Raw genomic sequence first — 13,544 nt, 5'->3', positions numbered from 1 at the left:
GCAACGTTTATGCGTGCTATTTGTTAGTGGACATCATACGTTTCCTATTATTTCCTATTACGGAGCTATTATCTGAAAGTATAGCTTTCCCATTATGACGATCAATTAGAAGAGATATCCAAATAATTTGCATTTAATAAATGCAGGATGTCCCAAAAACTTATTCTAATTCTGAACAAAACAATCATGACTCAATTGAGATAATGCTATGTTAAACAGATAACATAAAAATGTATTCAGTAAACGTTATTGCAATTAAAATATGCAATTAAAAAGATCTCTGAATAGATTTAATAAATTTGAAATTAGGAATTAATTTTGTTTAAGGGGGAAGAAGAGCTCCAAAATTTTTTTTATTATATTATAATTAAATTTATACTTAATCATTTATATTTAATCATGGATTATAATTTGCTAAACAAATTCTTCTAATTTCATGAAACACATCAAATTATTATCTAAATTATCTAAATCTCATAGTTTGTATTTAATTTTAATTATATAAAGAACTATATTGACTTCATAAAAAAAAACTTCTTTAACACATTTTGACTCAAACAGAACAAAAAGTCATGATGACATTGAAATGACTCCAAAATGATTATTAAAAGTCATTTTTCGATCAGTCATGATTCATTTTAACATCACTTTGACGTTATCATGACCTGCCATTCTTGACTTAATAGTCTCAGCCGCGTGTCAAGGGCACGCGCCGCGATTACGCGATTGGGCACCGCGCGTCCGGATCAAGAATGACAGGATCGACATGATTGTACCCCTTGTACAAGTATGCTTCTCTTCTTCCTTTCCTTCCTCGATAAATTTTCGAACGTACGCAGATCGACTGCACGCTCGGCTGGGGGCCTCAAAAGAAGAGGCGACAAGGGGGGCGCGCAGGTGAGCGCGCGCGCGCGCGCGCGTACCGCTCGGGGAGAGGGAGGACCTCGTGCTGCCGGTCGGCGAATGCGATATATGAAGGCGAAACTCGCATACGTCTCGTCCTGAAGTGCGGTCCGCCGCTCTTCGTGTTCTTTGACAACCCCGGGGTGTTCTCCGAATTTCCCTTACCACGTCGTGCGACTCGAACACCCTGCCATCGTTGAGGGTGAAAAAGTACGCACGAAGAGGAGGTCGCCGAGGAGGTTTGCACCTGGAGGACTTCATTGAGAGAAATCGACTCATCTTCGCCGTGGAGGATCAATTTTCCCGGGGAGATTGAGAGAAGTTCAAAGTAGTGAACCGGGAGTGGTTTTGAAGATTCTTATCGGACGATTTCTTATCGGAGTGATCATGAGCAAATCGTGGAAAGGTACGTGATATAGGAGCTATCGAGGAAAAGGTTCAAGAGAGCTTCAGGATGTGTTGACATAATACTTTTGAGGCTTCCACGAGTATTTTCTTCAAAGAAATTATGCGGTTTGCGGGTTATCTCCGCGTCTTGATACATCGTTAAATGTCAACGTTTGATGAACATTGCAGTTTACTTCATCAGGGCATGAATGTGTGACATTTTAATGATTAAACGGTAAATTTTTTTATATCGAGGGAATTCTTTATATTGAAGGTATCATATCGAGGATGAAAAAACGAGAATGTGCTAGATAGACTTGATTAATTATACTTGTCATATCGCGAATAAATTTAAATATTTAATTTTATTACAGTGTATAATCTGGTTTTACGAGATTTATCATATGCATTTTATTCCTAAGGGACATATGTGATTAGATCTAATCAGGGAGAGAGATAGGACTTTACTAACAATAAGTGTAGTCAGATAATCGCAGCATAGATTGATGACGCGAAGAGATTTAGTAAACATTTTCTATAAGCTATAGACATATAAACTATTATGTATAAAGACATATGAACAAACGAGTGTTGTAATTATAGATATTCGCGTTTCTCTCAAAAGTTTATTAACGATAAGTTTGAAAATAGAATATATTAACGATTAGTTTGTGAATAGAGTCGGAGTTTCTTAAATGTACCTTAAGGATGCAGAAAAATTCACGCATCGGGAAACTTTTTTTATGGTCTTTACGGTTGAGTTTTTATTTCGATCGCGCCATATAAAAAGAGGAAGTAGCCGATCAATGTTACGTACAAGACTAAGATTCAAGGTAACGCTTGTCATGATAATGCATATATGTATACCAAGATATGCGTCGTTTGTTGACTAGATAGTAAATTATACAGGCAAATAATATGTACGATCCTACATTGCGATCCAAAATATAAACAATATAGAAGACGTTACGAAAAAATCACCGTTTTTATCATGTGCGATTTTTTTTTATTTTTTTATTTAGTCGTTTTCATTCGTAATTTCAATTTTTCTATGCTAAACATTTTAAACGATCAAAATGATAAATTTTGAAAAAATAATTTGAAAAAAGGAAAGAAGTACTATTATTATAAAAATTTATAAATTAGGGCTGTAAATTATTATTATAATTTATAAATTATTATAATTTATAAATTAGAGCTATATATAATTATTAATCAGACACATAAAATGATAAAATCAGGTATTAGAAAAATTTACATGAATTATTAAATATGCAGTAAATTTTAAAAGGCGAAAGTTGTGTATAAGACTAAGATTTAAAATATAAATGTTCTAAAAATCAATGGATATTTAAAAGTGCATTAGTGATTAACATTTGCGAAATTATGACTTGCGGATAAATATTATTTCGTAATAGTCGCTCTACTTAAAAGTAGTCCGACTTCATAGATAATATATATATATATTTCTGGAAATTTTTCACGATAGTACATCGAACATGTTTTAACTTTCGTCTGTAATTAATATCAAATATATTATTTCGGATGTTATCGCGAACACCTTTTAAGTAATCATACTTTTTAATCACAACTATAAAATCCACTTCACTACTCTTCAATAGGAGATGGAACATATGTTTCTCGATATCTTGACAAGGGTATGATAAGAATTTATTAGTCTCTCTTATTTGCTTATCACATTTCAACCCTTTTACTTTTAGTTTTACTTTTAGTTCAAGCTAATTTAATTCGCGAAGTGATATACATCAAATAAAATCAATAAATAAATTATGAAATTATATCTACAAAAAGTATCATTAATAAACTAAGTTGCAGACATTAACAAACAAATTATAAATGAATCTAAATTTATAGAAAACATAATAATTAATTTAAACTGTAAGGAACTATACAATCTAAACGTGTATTATAATTAACAAAATTAAATAAATTAACGAACTGTAAATAAAGTACAATTTAACGCAATAGAAACGACTAAATTACAATTTATAAATTAATAATTTACAAACTTTTTTACTGCAATTTAGATAAATTTGCTTGTTTTAATTATGTCTATTAATTTCGTCTCTTCACTTGCCATAAATGTGCAGAAAGCGCAAGAAGCACTCTTGCACGTTGTGAAATTGTTGTGGATGAAAGTTAATTTTCTTAAACAAGTAGATTATACCGCCGTTGCGAAAATTGAAGTTACGAAAGTTAGACGCAGATTAATTTCATCAAGTTCTTCGGGAAATGGATCGAATCGCAGCTGGAGTTGACTCTCCAATTTTCTTTTGCAGGCATGAAGGAGTTCGTTGGCCTGGAAGAGGTTACCAAGCTCGACTTCCTCGTGATGCTGTTCGCCGAGATCCTGGGTACGTTTCTGCTGGTCCTCCTAGGTTGCGCTTCCTGCATCTCGTGGAGCACGTCGCTGCCGACTGTTTTGCATATCGCATTCACCTTCGGCTTGGCGGTGACAAGTTTAGTACAGGTGAGTCACTGTTTTTGTTGTTATAAAAATAAACTTTGCAATTCTTTCCTTCAAAAAAATAATTAATATTATAGTAAAATTAATGCAAAAGTCAAAAGTATAACAAGAAAAATTGTAAAATTTAATTTCTAAATTCTAATTTAATAATTCCATTTAAAATTTTTAAACCGAGGAATATTACAAATTTAATAATTTTATATTTGAATTTAAAATATATCATTAACTATAATTTAATTACATATTTGATATAAAAGAAAAAAAAAATAAAATATAAATCAGAATTTAGTTTTCTAATTTATTTTCTAATTCTAATAGTAATGTGATAGGTAACACAGCGTAATAAATTATTTGTAATAGGTAGCGTTGTGAATACTTTGCGATAAAAACAGATAAAAATTCGATTAAGACAGGTTTGTCAAAGATATTTTCACGCATTGAAAAATGGAAGCAAAGTTTTGTTAAAATTACGATTCTTTTCATTTTATCTGTTGAAACAAATAATTCATGCATAGAAGATAATTGTGACAAGAATATATAAGGACGTATGTCGACTGAGATTTATTCGTCCAGCATATTTTATTATTTGCTCCACGCGAATTCTTATCTTCGCTCGTAAAAGTGTGTTCGTATATAAGTAAGTACGTACGCGAGCACTCAGTTTTGCTTCCTCGAATATTTTTCCGAAATATTGCAATATTTGCAATATTTTAGATGTGTGAAGTATATAAATGTGCGAGTATATAAATTCTTTGCAATACCAAGTTGTGATATGTTTAACAGCTAAATGATGAATTTCAATTATTCGTGACATTTTAAAAATCAATGCACATTCTACAGTCAACATATTGTAAAAGGTCTATATAATGTAAAAAGACTCATTTTAAATAGAATTGCAATTAAAAAAAATAATTACTGATTAAGAGTTGCCGTCTTAAGCAATAATACACAAAGCAAAACATCTTTCTCATTAATTATCTGACATTCTAATTAATCTGCAAAAACATAATTTTCGAAAAAAATACTTCCATTTGGAAAGTATTAAAATCACATAAAGCAACGTAATTTTATAAAAAACAGTTGATGCACTGAAGGACTCCACGCAGCATATAGGGAAATTTAAAAAATGCTGAAAAAAGAATTATTCTCCACAATCTTATAATCGACCGTTCGGAAATTTACATTTAATGGAGACAGGTACACGAGAAATAAGCGTGTATTGTCACATCGTTGTACATCACGACTAGTAATCAATTAATATCTCATGACTGTTTTAACCTTTTCTTTTTCTACGAAGCACCTCTCATACAAACCTGATTTTCGCGCCGCCAAACGAGCTATGTCGATCATAATTACTTTTCGAATGTTCGCTGAATGAATCAGAGACACGTGCTTCTTGAAAAAATTTATGTTACGGAGCGTTTATCAAGATGTATATGAATTTTGGAGGAATGATTAATTGTTGATGCTTTTTATATTTTAGATAAATGATAAAAATGATTTACCTTTTGATGCTATATGTATAATAAAATTTATGCAGAACTGATTATTGGTTGCAAACAGTAATTGTTAATTCTTTCTATCGACTTCAAATTTATTTTAATTTGTCTTATCTCAATATAATACATATTTTTTTAAACATACTTTCATACACATGCTTTTTTATTATACTGTATTTTGAGCATTCCAAAACAGGGATTCCATTCATCTCGCTTACTCTCTAAATCTGAATCAGTGGATAGTCACTAATTACCCAGTGGCATACTTGGCACTGATAATTAGTGAAGTTCAATTAAAAAAGAAAGAATATTTGAGCATTATATGACTAAAATACTGATATTTGCACGTTAATTTCAACATTCCAATATCATATTCATTGAATTTAAGCACTAAACCAAGGTTAGTTAGATCACATAATAAAGATTAGCTAGGTTAGGAATCTCACATTTAATTCACTGATTACCAGTGGCATACTTGGCACTGATATCAGTGATTATCCACTGATTCAGATTGAGAGAGTAAATTTCACGACTTGTCTAGTCACTCTTACTCTCCTTTCGTGAATCGATCTTTTTATAGATTAAGAGGTTCGACACACCGCATTTTATATGGTGTAATTTTTCTTTTATTAATACTTTGATTTTTATTTGTACTTCATAATTACACTGAAAAAAAAAATTTATGAAATTTGAATAAATATTTGTTTAGATAGTACCAATGGGATCATTTACTTACAGTAAATAAATTTGTTCAATTAAAAAAAATTACACTTAATTTAAGTATTATTTTTTTAAATCGAATAAATATTTATTTTCTATGAGCAAATAGTCTCATTGGTACTATCTAAACAAATATTTATTCAAATTTCGTATATTCTTTTTTCAGTGTAGAATCGTCGATGGTGCCATTTTGACTTTGACAGTCATTTCAATTTTTTGTATTAGATATACAGTACGGAATATTGAAAACATAAATGTGAACATAAAATATAAATAATTCTAACGACATAAATAATACCAAAACAACTTTTCACCGAAAATAAAGATAAGAAATTACCAAATTAACACTATCGGTGGTCCTAGTATTAAATAATATATTTTAATGAAATAAGATATTGAAGGAGAAAAAAAGCAGATCAAAATTAAGTTGTAGAGTGACGTTTGCTTGCAAATTTTTTTTATAAAAAAAATCACCGAGTATTTTAGTTCTTGCGATAATCTGCTTACGTAAAGCGTGATATACACAAAGTATGACGTATTTTAATAAAAATCATTATTCCGTAAAAGTGTAAAGAATAACAAAGATAAGATAGAACTGGTAAAATGAAGTAACCTTTAATCGCGTTTCGATTAAAATCGGATACCACGGAGGATATGCTTGTCCGTGGCGTGATATCGCGTACGATTCTCGCGGATGATTAATTCTTATCGGTAGCGATCACCTGAAACGCCTCATTACGAAATTGCGAAATCATCATTTGAGAGTTGTTTTTCTCGATTTCTTTAATTTTCTGCGTTCGGTGTTTTGCACATCACGTCGATTGTGCTGTCATTTTAATTTTTTTGTTATTATGCATCTTATATTACGAGTCAAAAGAGAAAGAAAATAAAAAAAAGAGTCATCTTACATAGTAACAAAGAAAAGTGTAGGAAAATGTGAAACAGTATACAATATTAATATTAATATCATAATAAGACAACATTGAATGAATAATAGCTAAAATTGCAGTACTCATCGAGATATTGGTGCTTTCTTTCTATGTTTGCACTTTAGGAATAAAAATGTCAGTTAGAAGATCTTTTGAAGTGGTCAGAGGCAAATTTTCGCAACAAGTTTCTCACAATTCCGCGCACTTCTGCTACGAGTGCATTCTCGATATGCGATTGCATGAGCAAGATCGGATCGCCGGTCGTTCATTGAGATGAATAAATAGACGAGAAACAACGGGGGGAAGGGAATCATCCTTAAATCGCGCTCGTAGCTCGTCCTTTCGAATTCGCGAGCTGACCTCGTCCTCGAAACAGTTTATAGCGCGCTGCTCTGTCGACACGCGAACTTTCGGCGAACGGTCGGCCGATTTGTGAAGAGCACTCGTTCGGCCTCCTTTGTATCAATCAGAATCCATGCGACGCGATTACGAGGAGATGAATGGTCACTTCGTTAACTGGTTCGAATATTTTCGCTAACGATTGTGGTCGGGCGTGGAAAGGCCCAGGATCAATTGTCGTCTCGACTCGAACTTTGTTCGTGAATGTAGCACAAACGAAAGTAAAAGTAAACTAATTGTTATAATTAGTACTGACATTAATAAATATCACCACACAGTAACGTTTTTAATTTAATGTCTTTTTCTAAGAAGTGTTTAAAAAAATTTATATATCTGGTATATATAAAAACACTAAGATCAAAATTAATCGGATAAATAATAATTAAATGGTACAAACAAATCAATAATATTAGTAAACCACAGCAGAATGTTTTTCAGATACATTTAATTGAGATGATTCATCACATCGATTGACGCAAATTTAATTCCCCCCCCCCGTTGCCAGTCTTCTTCAATTAAGAGACCAGTCTTTTTAAATTGACTACATCGATCGTCCGACCATTTTTCCTCGCGCTCGATCCATTTTCCACTCCTGTCGATCTGTGCCTCTCGTGAAAGGATCGTGAACTTCGGCTTTGCCACGGCGACGTTTTAATTGACGCACACGTGTGGGCCGCCCGGGCTCCGTGTGGAAGGGTAAATAAGGCCGCCGGTTCGCCCAAGGGGGTCTAACTCCGTCCGGAGATGGTGCAATTGTGCCCCGGGGGCTTCTGACAACCTACTCGAAAGATCCGGAGCTGGTGCTCGACAGTCTAGCGCTCACTATTATTTCATCTGTGCATTACCCTTTTGATACTTCACTTTCCGACAGCTCGTAACACGGATATGATCGTCTATATAGTGCTCTAAAAATCGCATAGAGATTTTTTTATTCTAGGAGAGAGGAGGGACATAGATAATGAGATTGAAAGAGAGACGACAGGGCATTGAAAAATAATGTCTAAAAATATCTCTTTCGAAATTTTAAGAAATTGGTATCTCGAAACAGAAGTCTAGTAAAATTAGATTTAACTTTTTCAAGAGCTCATTGAGTTTATCAAATTTATTATTACTATTTTTAAAGTATTTCGTTAGTTTTTTTTTAGAAAAGTAACCACAGTTGCATAAAATTCTCCAATCGCATTAAATCAATATTATTTCTACACGTATTATAAATATTATTACAATATATATTAAATATGTATTATAATTACATTGTATTGGCTTTTATTAACTGTAGTCTTTATTATATGTACGTACTTTAATTTTTACGTATGTATTTTCATAAAATTTCTCAGATATTTCTTGAATTTGTAATTTTATATTTTATAATTTTTTAAAACTTTAAAAAATTTTAGAAATATGCAAATTAAAATTAATTATTTCTTTAAAGTCAATAGTTAACAATAAATTTTTCTCAAACTAGGATATAAGTTTTATTTGATGATCCCGTTTTCTAGCAAAAATCGTTCGCATTTTCTCAGGTGTTTCTATGCGACATATGCCTCTTTTAAAACAATTTCTGTTTTTGTAAATTCTAACAAATTGATATTCTGGATGCTAGAGTTATAATACTTATATGATACTTTTCTTCCTCTATCCTCGACATCCAATTATAAGATAATAGACATCTCAATTGTATACCATAATCGTCTTAAAAAAAAAAAAGTATTGTTTAGTCACACGTCGGTGTCACCTCGAACGACGACTCAGTCGAAAATTCTCTGCTTGAGCTCTAAGACACGTTTTCGATCCAAAAGTTTCATTCAAAAGAACAAGAAATGAATGCCAAAAGTCTCGTTTATACTAACGGATAGTGTTGTCTATATAGCGATCGGTTTTGTCATACCAATCGCTTTGCGCAGCCGGCATGGAGAAACAAACGTTGATGACATCTGTGTAGCCGCTTATTATTTATAGGTCGGTTGTCTCGCTCTGTCTCTATTGTAGGATAAAAATTATAATTTATACAAGTGCGCTGTGCACAACTGATCGTCGCTCAATAACACTATTGATAGAAAGAGGAACATTAAGTGGCTTTTTCCTCGTCAGTAAAAAAGGGAGAGACAGAGAGAAACTTGGACAAACAACGTACCTATGAGTAGTGCTGAAAAAATATTTGAGAGAGCCCGCATGTTTATCTAGATGAAATAATTATTCAAGATAATTATCATGGATCTAGTGCGCGATGAGAGATCTTATAGTATACCAGTTGCATCAATACGTTTGATATGCTTACAGTTATTAAAGGAATATATTGACCATTAAGGATTAAAATTATTTTGTTTTGATAATCTTGTTTTAATAATCTTGTTTTGACTTCTATGGAATAAAATTTAATATAAATTCTACGTAATAAAAAAATATTACGTGTTACCTTTTATGTATATTAATAGTTTCAGTTGGAGTTCAATATAATTTAATGATTTAGCGCATATTTATGATTAGCGCATAGAAATTTATTTAATCATTAATATAACGTAACAATTATTAATACAAGGTAACGATAATCTTTCTCTTTCTTTATTTAGACCTTTTTTGTTTGCGTAATAATTCTTATGTTATAATGGGCCATAAATAACATCCGTTCGTGAGTATGCTAATATTTCTTTTAGAGATTAATACGTGCTCGTGAAACGTGTATTCTTCCACGCGACACGGGTGTTCCCGAGATGTAGGCCCGGCAAAAAGCATGAGAGCCGTTGTGCACGTCGCACTTTTCATTAGCTTACGAAACCTGCAATTCCCCGCGATTAAAATCGTGCAACCTTGCGTCGCCAACATTCGTCTTTTTCTACTTCTTCGTCATTTCAAATTTATCCGACATATAATCGTTTTTTCCCCTAAAGTCTTCTTTTAAGTTTTCAAATTAAGTTAAATTAAATGTTAAACATAAAATTAAATTGAACAAATTGTTAAATATTTAATGCTCTTTTTTGTCAACAAAACTTCAATGTCCTCTTTCAGATCCTTTAATCTAATTTAATTAAATTGATTTCTGATTGTAATTACAATTTCCTAAATTTTTCTTTTAATAAAATCCAATCATCTTTAATTAAAATTAATTATATAAATTTTTTTTAATTTTAATCGAATTTTTTTGATTTTTTCTAAATTTAAAGGAAAATTGCCTACACAAAAAAAATTCGATTTATAAGTATATACATATAAGTATGAACACAACAAATACTTAATAATAGTAAAAAAAATTTAAATGGCTAATATTTATCAATTTAAAAAAAAACTAAAATCTCATTTTGAAGAATCCATCGATTAATGATACTGTAGTTCACAATTCAACGAATTTGGACTTCACGAGAGAGAATATAAAGAGCAGCTCACGAAAAGCTTACGCAAACGTTATTATTAAAATCCCTCATGCACTTGCAACTTTGTGCAGTCCAACCATTCCTCATCCTGCGTTCTACCATCTTTTTTGCGCGGGCCGGTTAAGGATGGCGATATTTAAAAGAAAAAAAAAAAGAAGAAGAAAGAAAGGGACGTCATGCGCAAGGGAGGAAGTCGAAGGACGAGAGAGCGAGGAGAATGGGAAGAGTACAGAATGAAAAGTTGAAAGAGTGAGAAAGGAGGGAAGGGAGGTGCAGATCTGCAAAGTCACAGTCGATCCTGTTCTGTTCGAATGCAAATCGCACGTATCTCGCCCCGCATTATACGCAAATGCGCGGCTCTTCATGCGCGAGGCGAGAAGAGCGAGGGCAGCTTGCTCTTGCGCAACGCAAGATGCAACAGCAGCGAACTCGGATCGTCGGAAAACACTGGTCGTTGGCGTCGTTAACCAAGAAGAAAAGTCCTAGAGGATCTCTTCTACAAATTGCGATTGACGATTCCTCCACTGAAAAAAAAAATTCAATTTTAATAAATTTTAGTTTGAATAGTTCTAAATAAATATTACTAAATGTAAACGTATATTTATTTGACACAAAAATTACTAATTTGATTTACAATAATTATCTTTTTTTATTCAATAAATATTTGTTTACTGTAAATGTTTACTTAGTACTATTAAAAGAAATAATTTTTTTCAATGTAGCTGATTTTATTAAGAGTCTCCATAATTTTCATATTGACAATTAAAGTTACTAAAATTTTGTCTATCTCAACGTGCATAATGCATATTAAATTAACGTGCATCTTGTTTTGGCAAAGCTGAATTTTTTAAAGATATATATTTTTCTTTAGCCAGTGCATAATATATTCATATTCTTAAATTAATGTGTGTAAATACTCTTGTGGAAAAATATTGTGAAACTATCGAATGAGTATTTACGCGCATAATACAAACTTTTTTCTAATTTTAATCGATCGAGATTATTACCTTGTATATTACGCGCATAGTATAAATTTTTTTCTAATTTTAATCGATCAAGATGGTTATCTTGTACAAAAAAACTATTGAGATGAATAGTGTGCAATGTTATATTTGAATGGTTTTTCCAATTGTTTTTTTGTGAGTCCAATACTATTTTTTCATGAAGGTAACATTCAAAAACTTTCTATAATGATAAGATATTATTTTCAAATATTTTGTTGCAAATATTTTGACATTATAAATATTATTCATTAGGTAATAAGTTAATTTTTTTAATACATTGTGAACATAATATATTATGTCTCACTCATAATCAGTCAAATTGATGTTCGCCCTATTCAATTTCGTTTGATTAAATAATAGCACCTTAATTTAATTAAGCCAGTGTAATTAGATGGGTGACGACATAAGATTAAATGGACGCAATTAGTTGAAGTAAAAGGCTTCTTCTTTTTAGAAATCACAAGGGAGTGTCTTATTAATTATCTACATTCGCGGATGATGAGCATCTGAGTTTGTTTACGTAATTGCATAAACTCAAATTTATCACAAGCAAAAATTATCCTCGCTATTATCTCGTGTTTTAGATTACTCCGTCATTTTTAGAACAAGATAGACGCACACAACTAATAAGTGATCCTTATTTTGCGTTCGTCAAATTAATCGCTTCTCGCTCTCTTGAGATCATTGATTTATGATGAGTTGCTAATCATTATTGAAGGATATTGCTCGTTTTTAAATGTCGCTTTATATTTTTCTATCTCTCCCGTCAGCTTTGTGCAATATGCGTCGTGTGACACGCCGCATTGTTTTCTTTCGGAAGAATTTGCATAAAACTCGTATGCCCGCCAATATTGGTTTTAGAGCCGGGCCAAGGCTTTCGACACATTAAGTTTCGATACTTCATTTTCTCCCAGGCTTTACGATCTTGCGTCATGTTTTTGCGATTCTTTTCGGCAATTTGCCACATTTTCCGAAATTTTATTTGCACAGTCTCATTTAGAAGTCGTACTAGACAAAATTAGAAAAATTTGAGCAAAATGCTTCGTTTCATATATTAGTACTTTAAGAAAACATGATTTTTAATGCACTTATTTTTAATACAAGAAACAATACAAGAATAAAATTAATGAAAAATAAAGACAAAGAAGTATAAATTTTAAAATTTTAACATTATTTTCAATCTAAATATTTTGTATAATTTTTTTTGTTAATCTTTTCTATTGGGCATGATTAAAATTTTACATGAAAAAAATTGATAAAGCGTTTCAAAAGCTTCAGCGTAACACAATAAATAGAAAATGATGGTTATGATCGAATGTATGAGCGAGCATGAACATCTAAAATAGGATTTATCTAAGATAAAATCTGACTCCTCCGGTATGAACGACATATCCTTTGGCAAACATTAGAATCATCTTGCTGGGGGCCTTTTCGAGTCCCAAGAGGAGCCGCTCCCTCGTGCATCGTTGCGCAAGCCAGGCCCACAGGCAAAAGATCATTGTCCTACGCTTTGCAGCTCATATGCGTCACGCAGCCCAATTACGTTTCTACACGCAGGCCCGCACTGGAAAGGATAAGGAAAGATTGATGGATCCTAGAGATTGATGGGCCTGATGCCCGCCAGTTATATATGCATCTTTAAATTATTTAATCGATACGATTGTTTACAGAAAATCAAAAGGAAAATTCAATAGTCGAATAAATTCGTTTAACTAAATAATTATATTGCACAATAGCTCTACATCATTATTATCCATCCAATTCAAAAGGATCTTTTGAAATATGTATATTTTGAATTAATTATAAATTATGATTTACAATAGTCAATAAATGTTCAAGTAAATGTA

The 13,544-nt window shown here is 31.9% G+C and overlaps 1 protein-coding gene across 3 annotated transcripts in view; it reads left to right on the top strand.

Annotated features, from left to right (window-relative positions):
- The window catches only part of LOC108724701 (aquaporin homolog protein drip), a 34,625-nt gene that overhangs the window by 12,043 nt on the left and 9,038 nt on the right, over window positions 1-13,544 (top strand). For 2 of the 3 annotated variants that reach the window (XM_018451261.1, XM_018451269.1), the window contains exon 3: window positions 3,591-3,781. In XM_018451261.1, coding sequence (XP_018306763.1) covers window positions 3,591-3,781 — 191 coding nt within the window. Of the gene's footprint in view, window positions 1-999; window positions 1,310-3,590; window positions 3,782-13,544 lie in introns of those variants that run through there. The other variant, XM_018451278.1, reaches the window with a different exon arrangement.

This window comes from Mycetomoellerius zeteki, unplaced genomic scaffold, assembly GCF_001594055.1.
Source record: "Mycetomoellerius zeteki isolate Tzet28-1 unplaced genomic scaffold, Tzet1.0 scaffold106, whole genome shotgun sequence".
NCBI classification, from domain to species: domain Eukaryota; kingdom Metazoa; phylum Arthropoda; class Insecta; order Hymenoptera; family Formicidae; genus Mycetomoellerius; species Mycetomoellerius zeteki.
The sequence above is the reverse complement of the archived record's forward strand: the minus strand, read 5'-3'. Positions and strand labels throughout refer to the sequence as shown.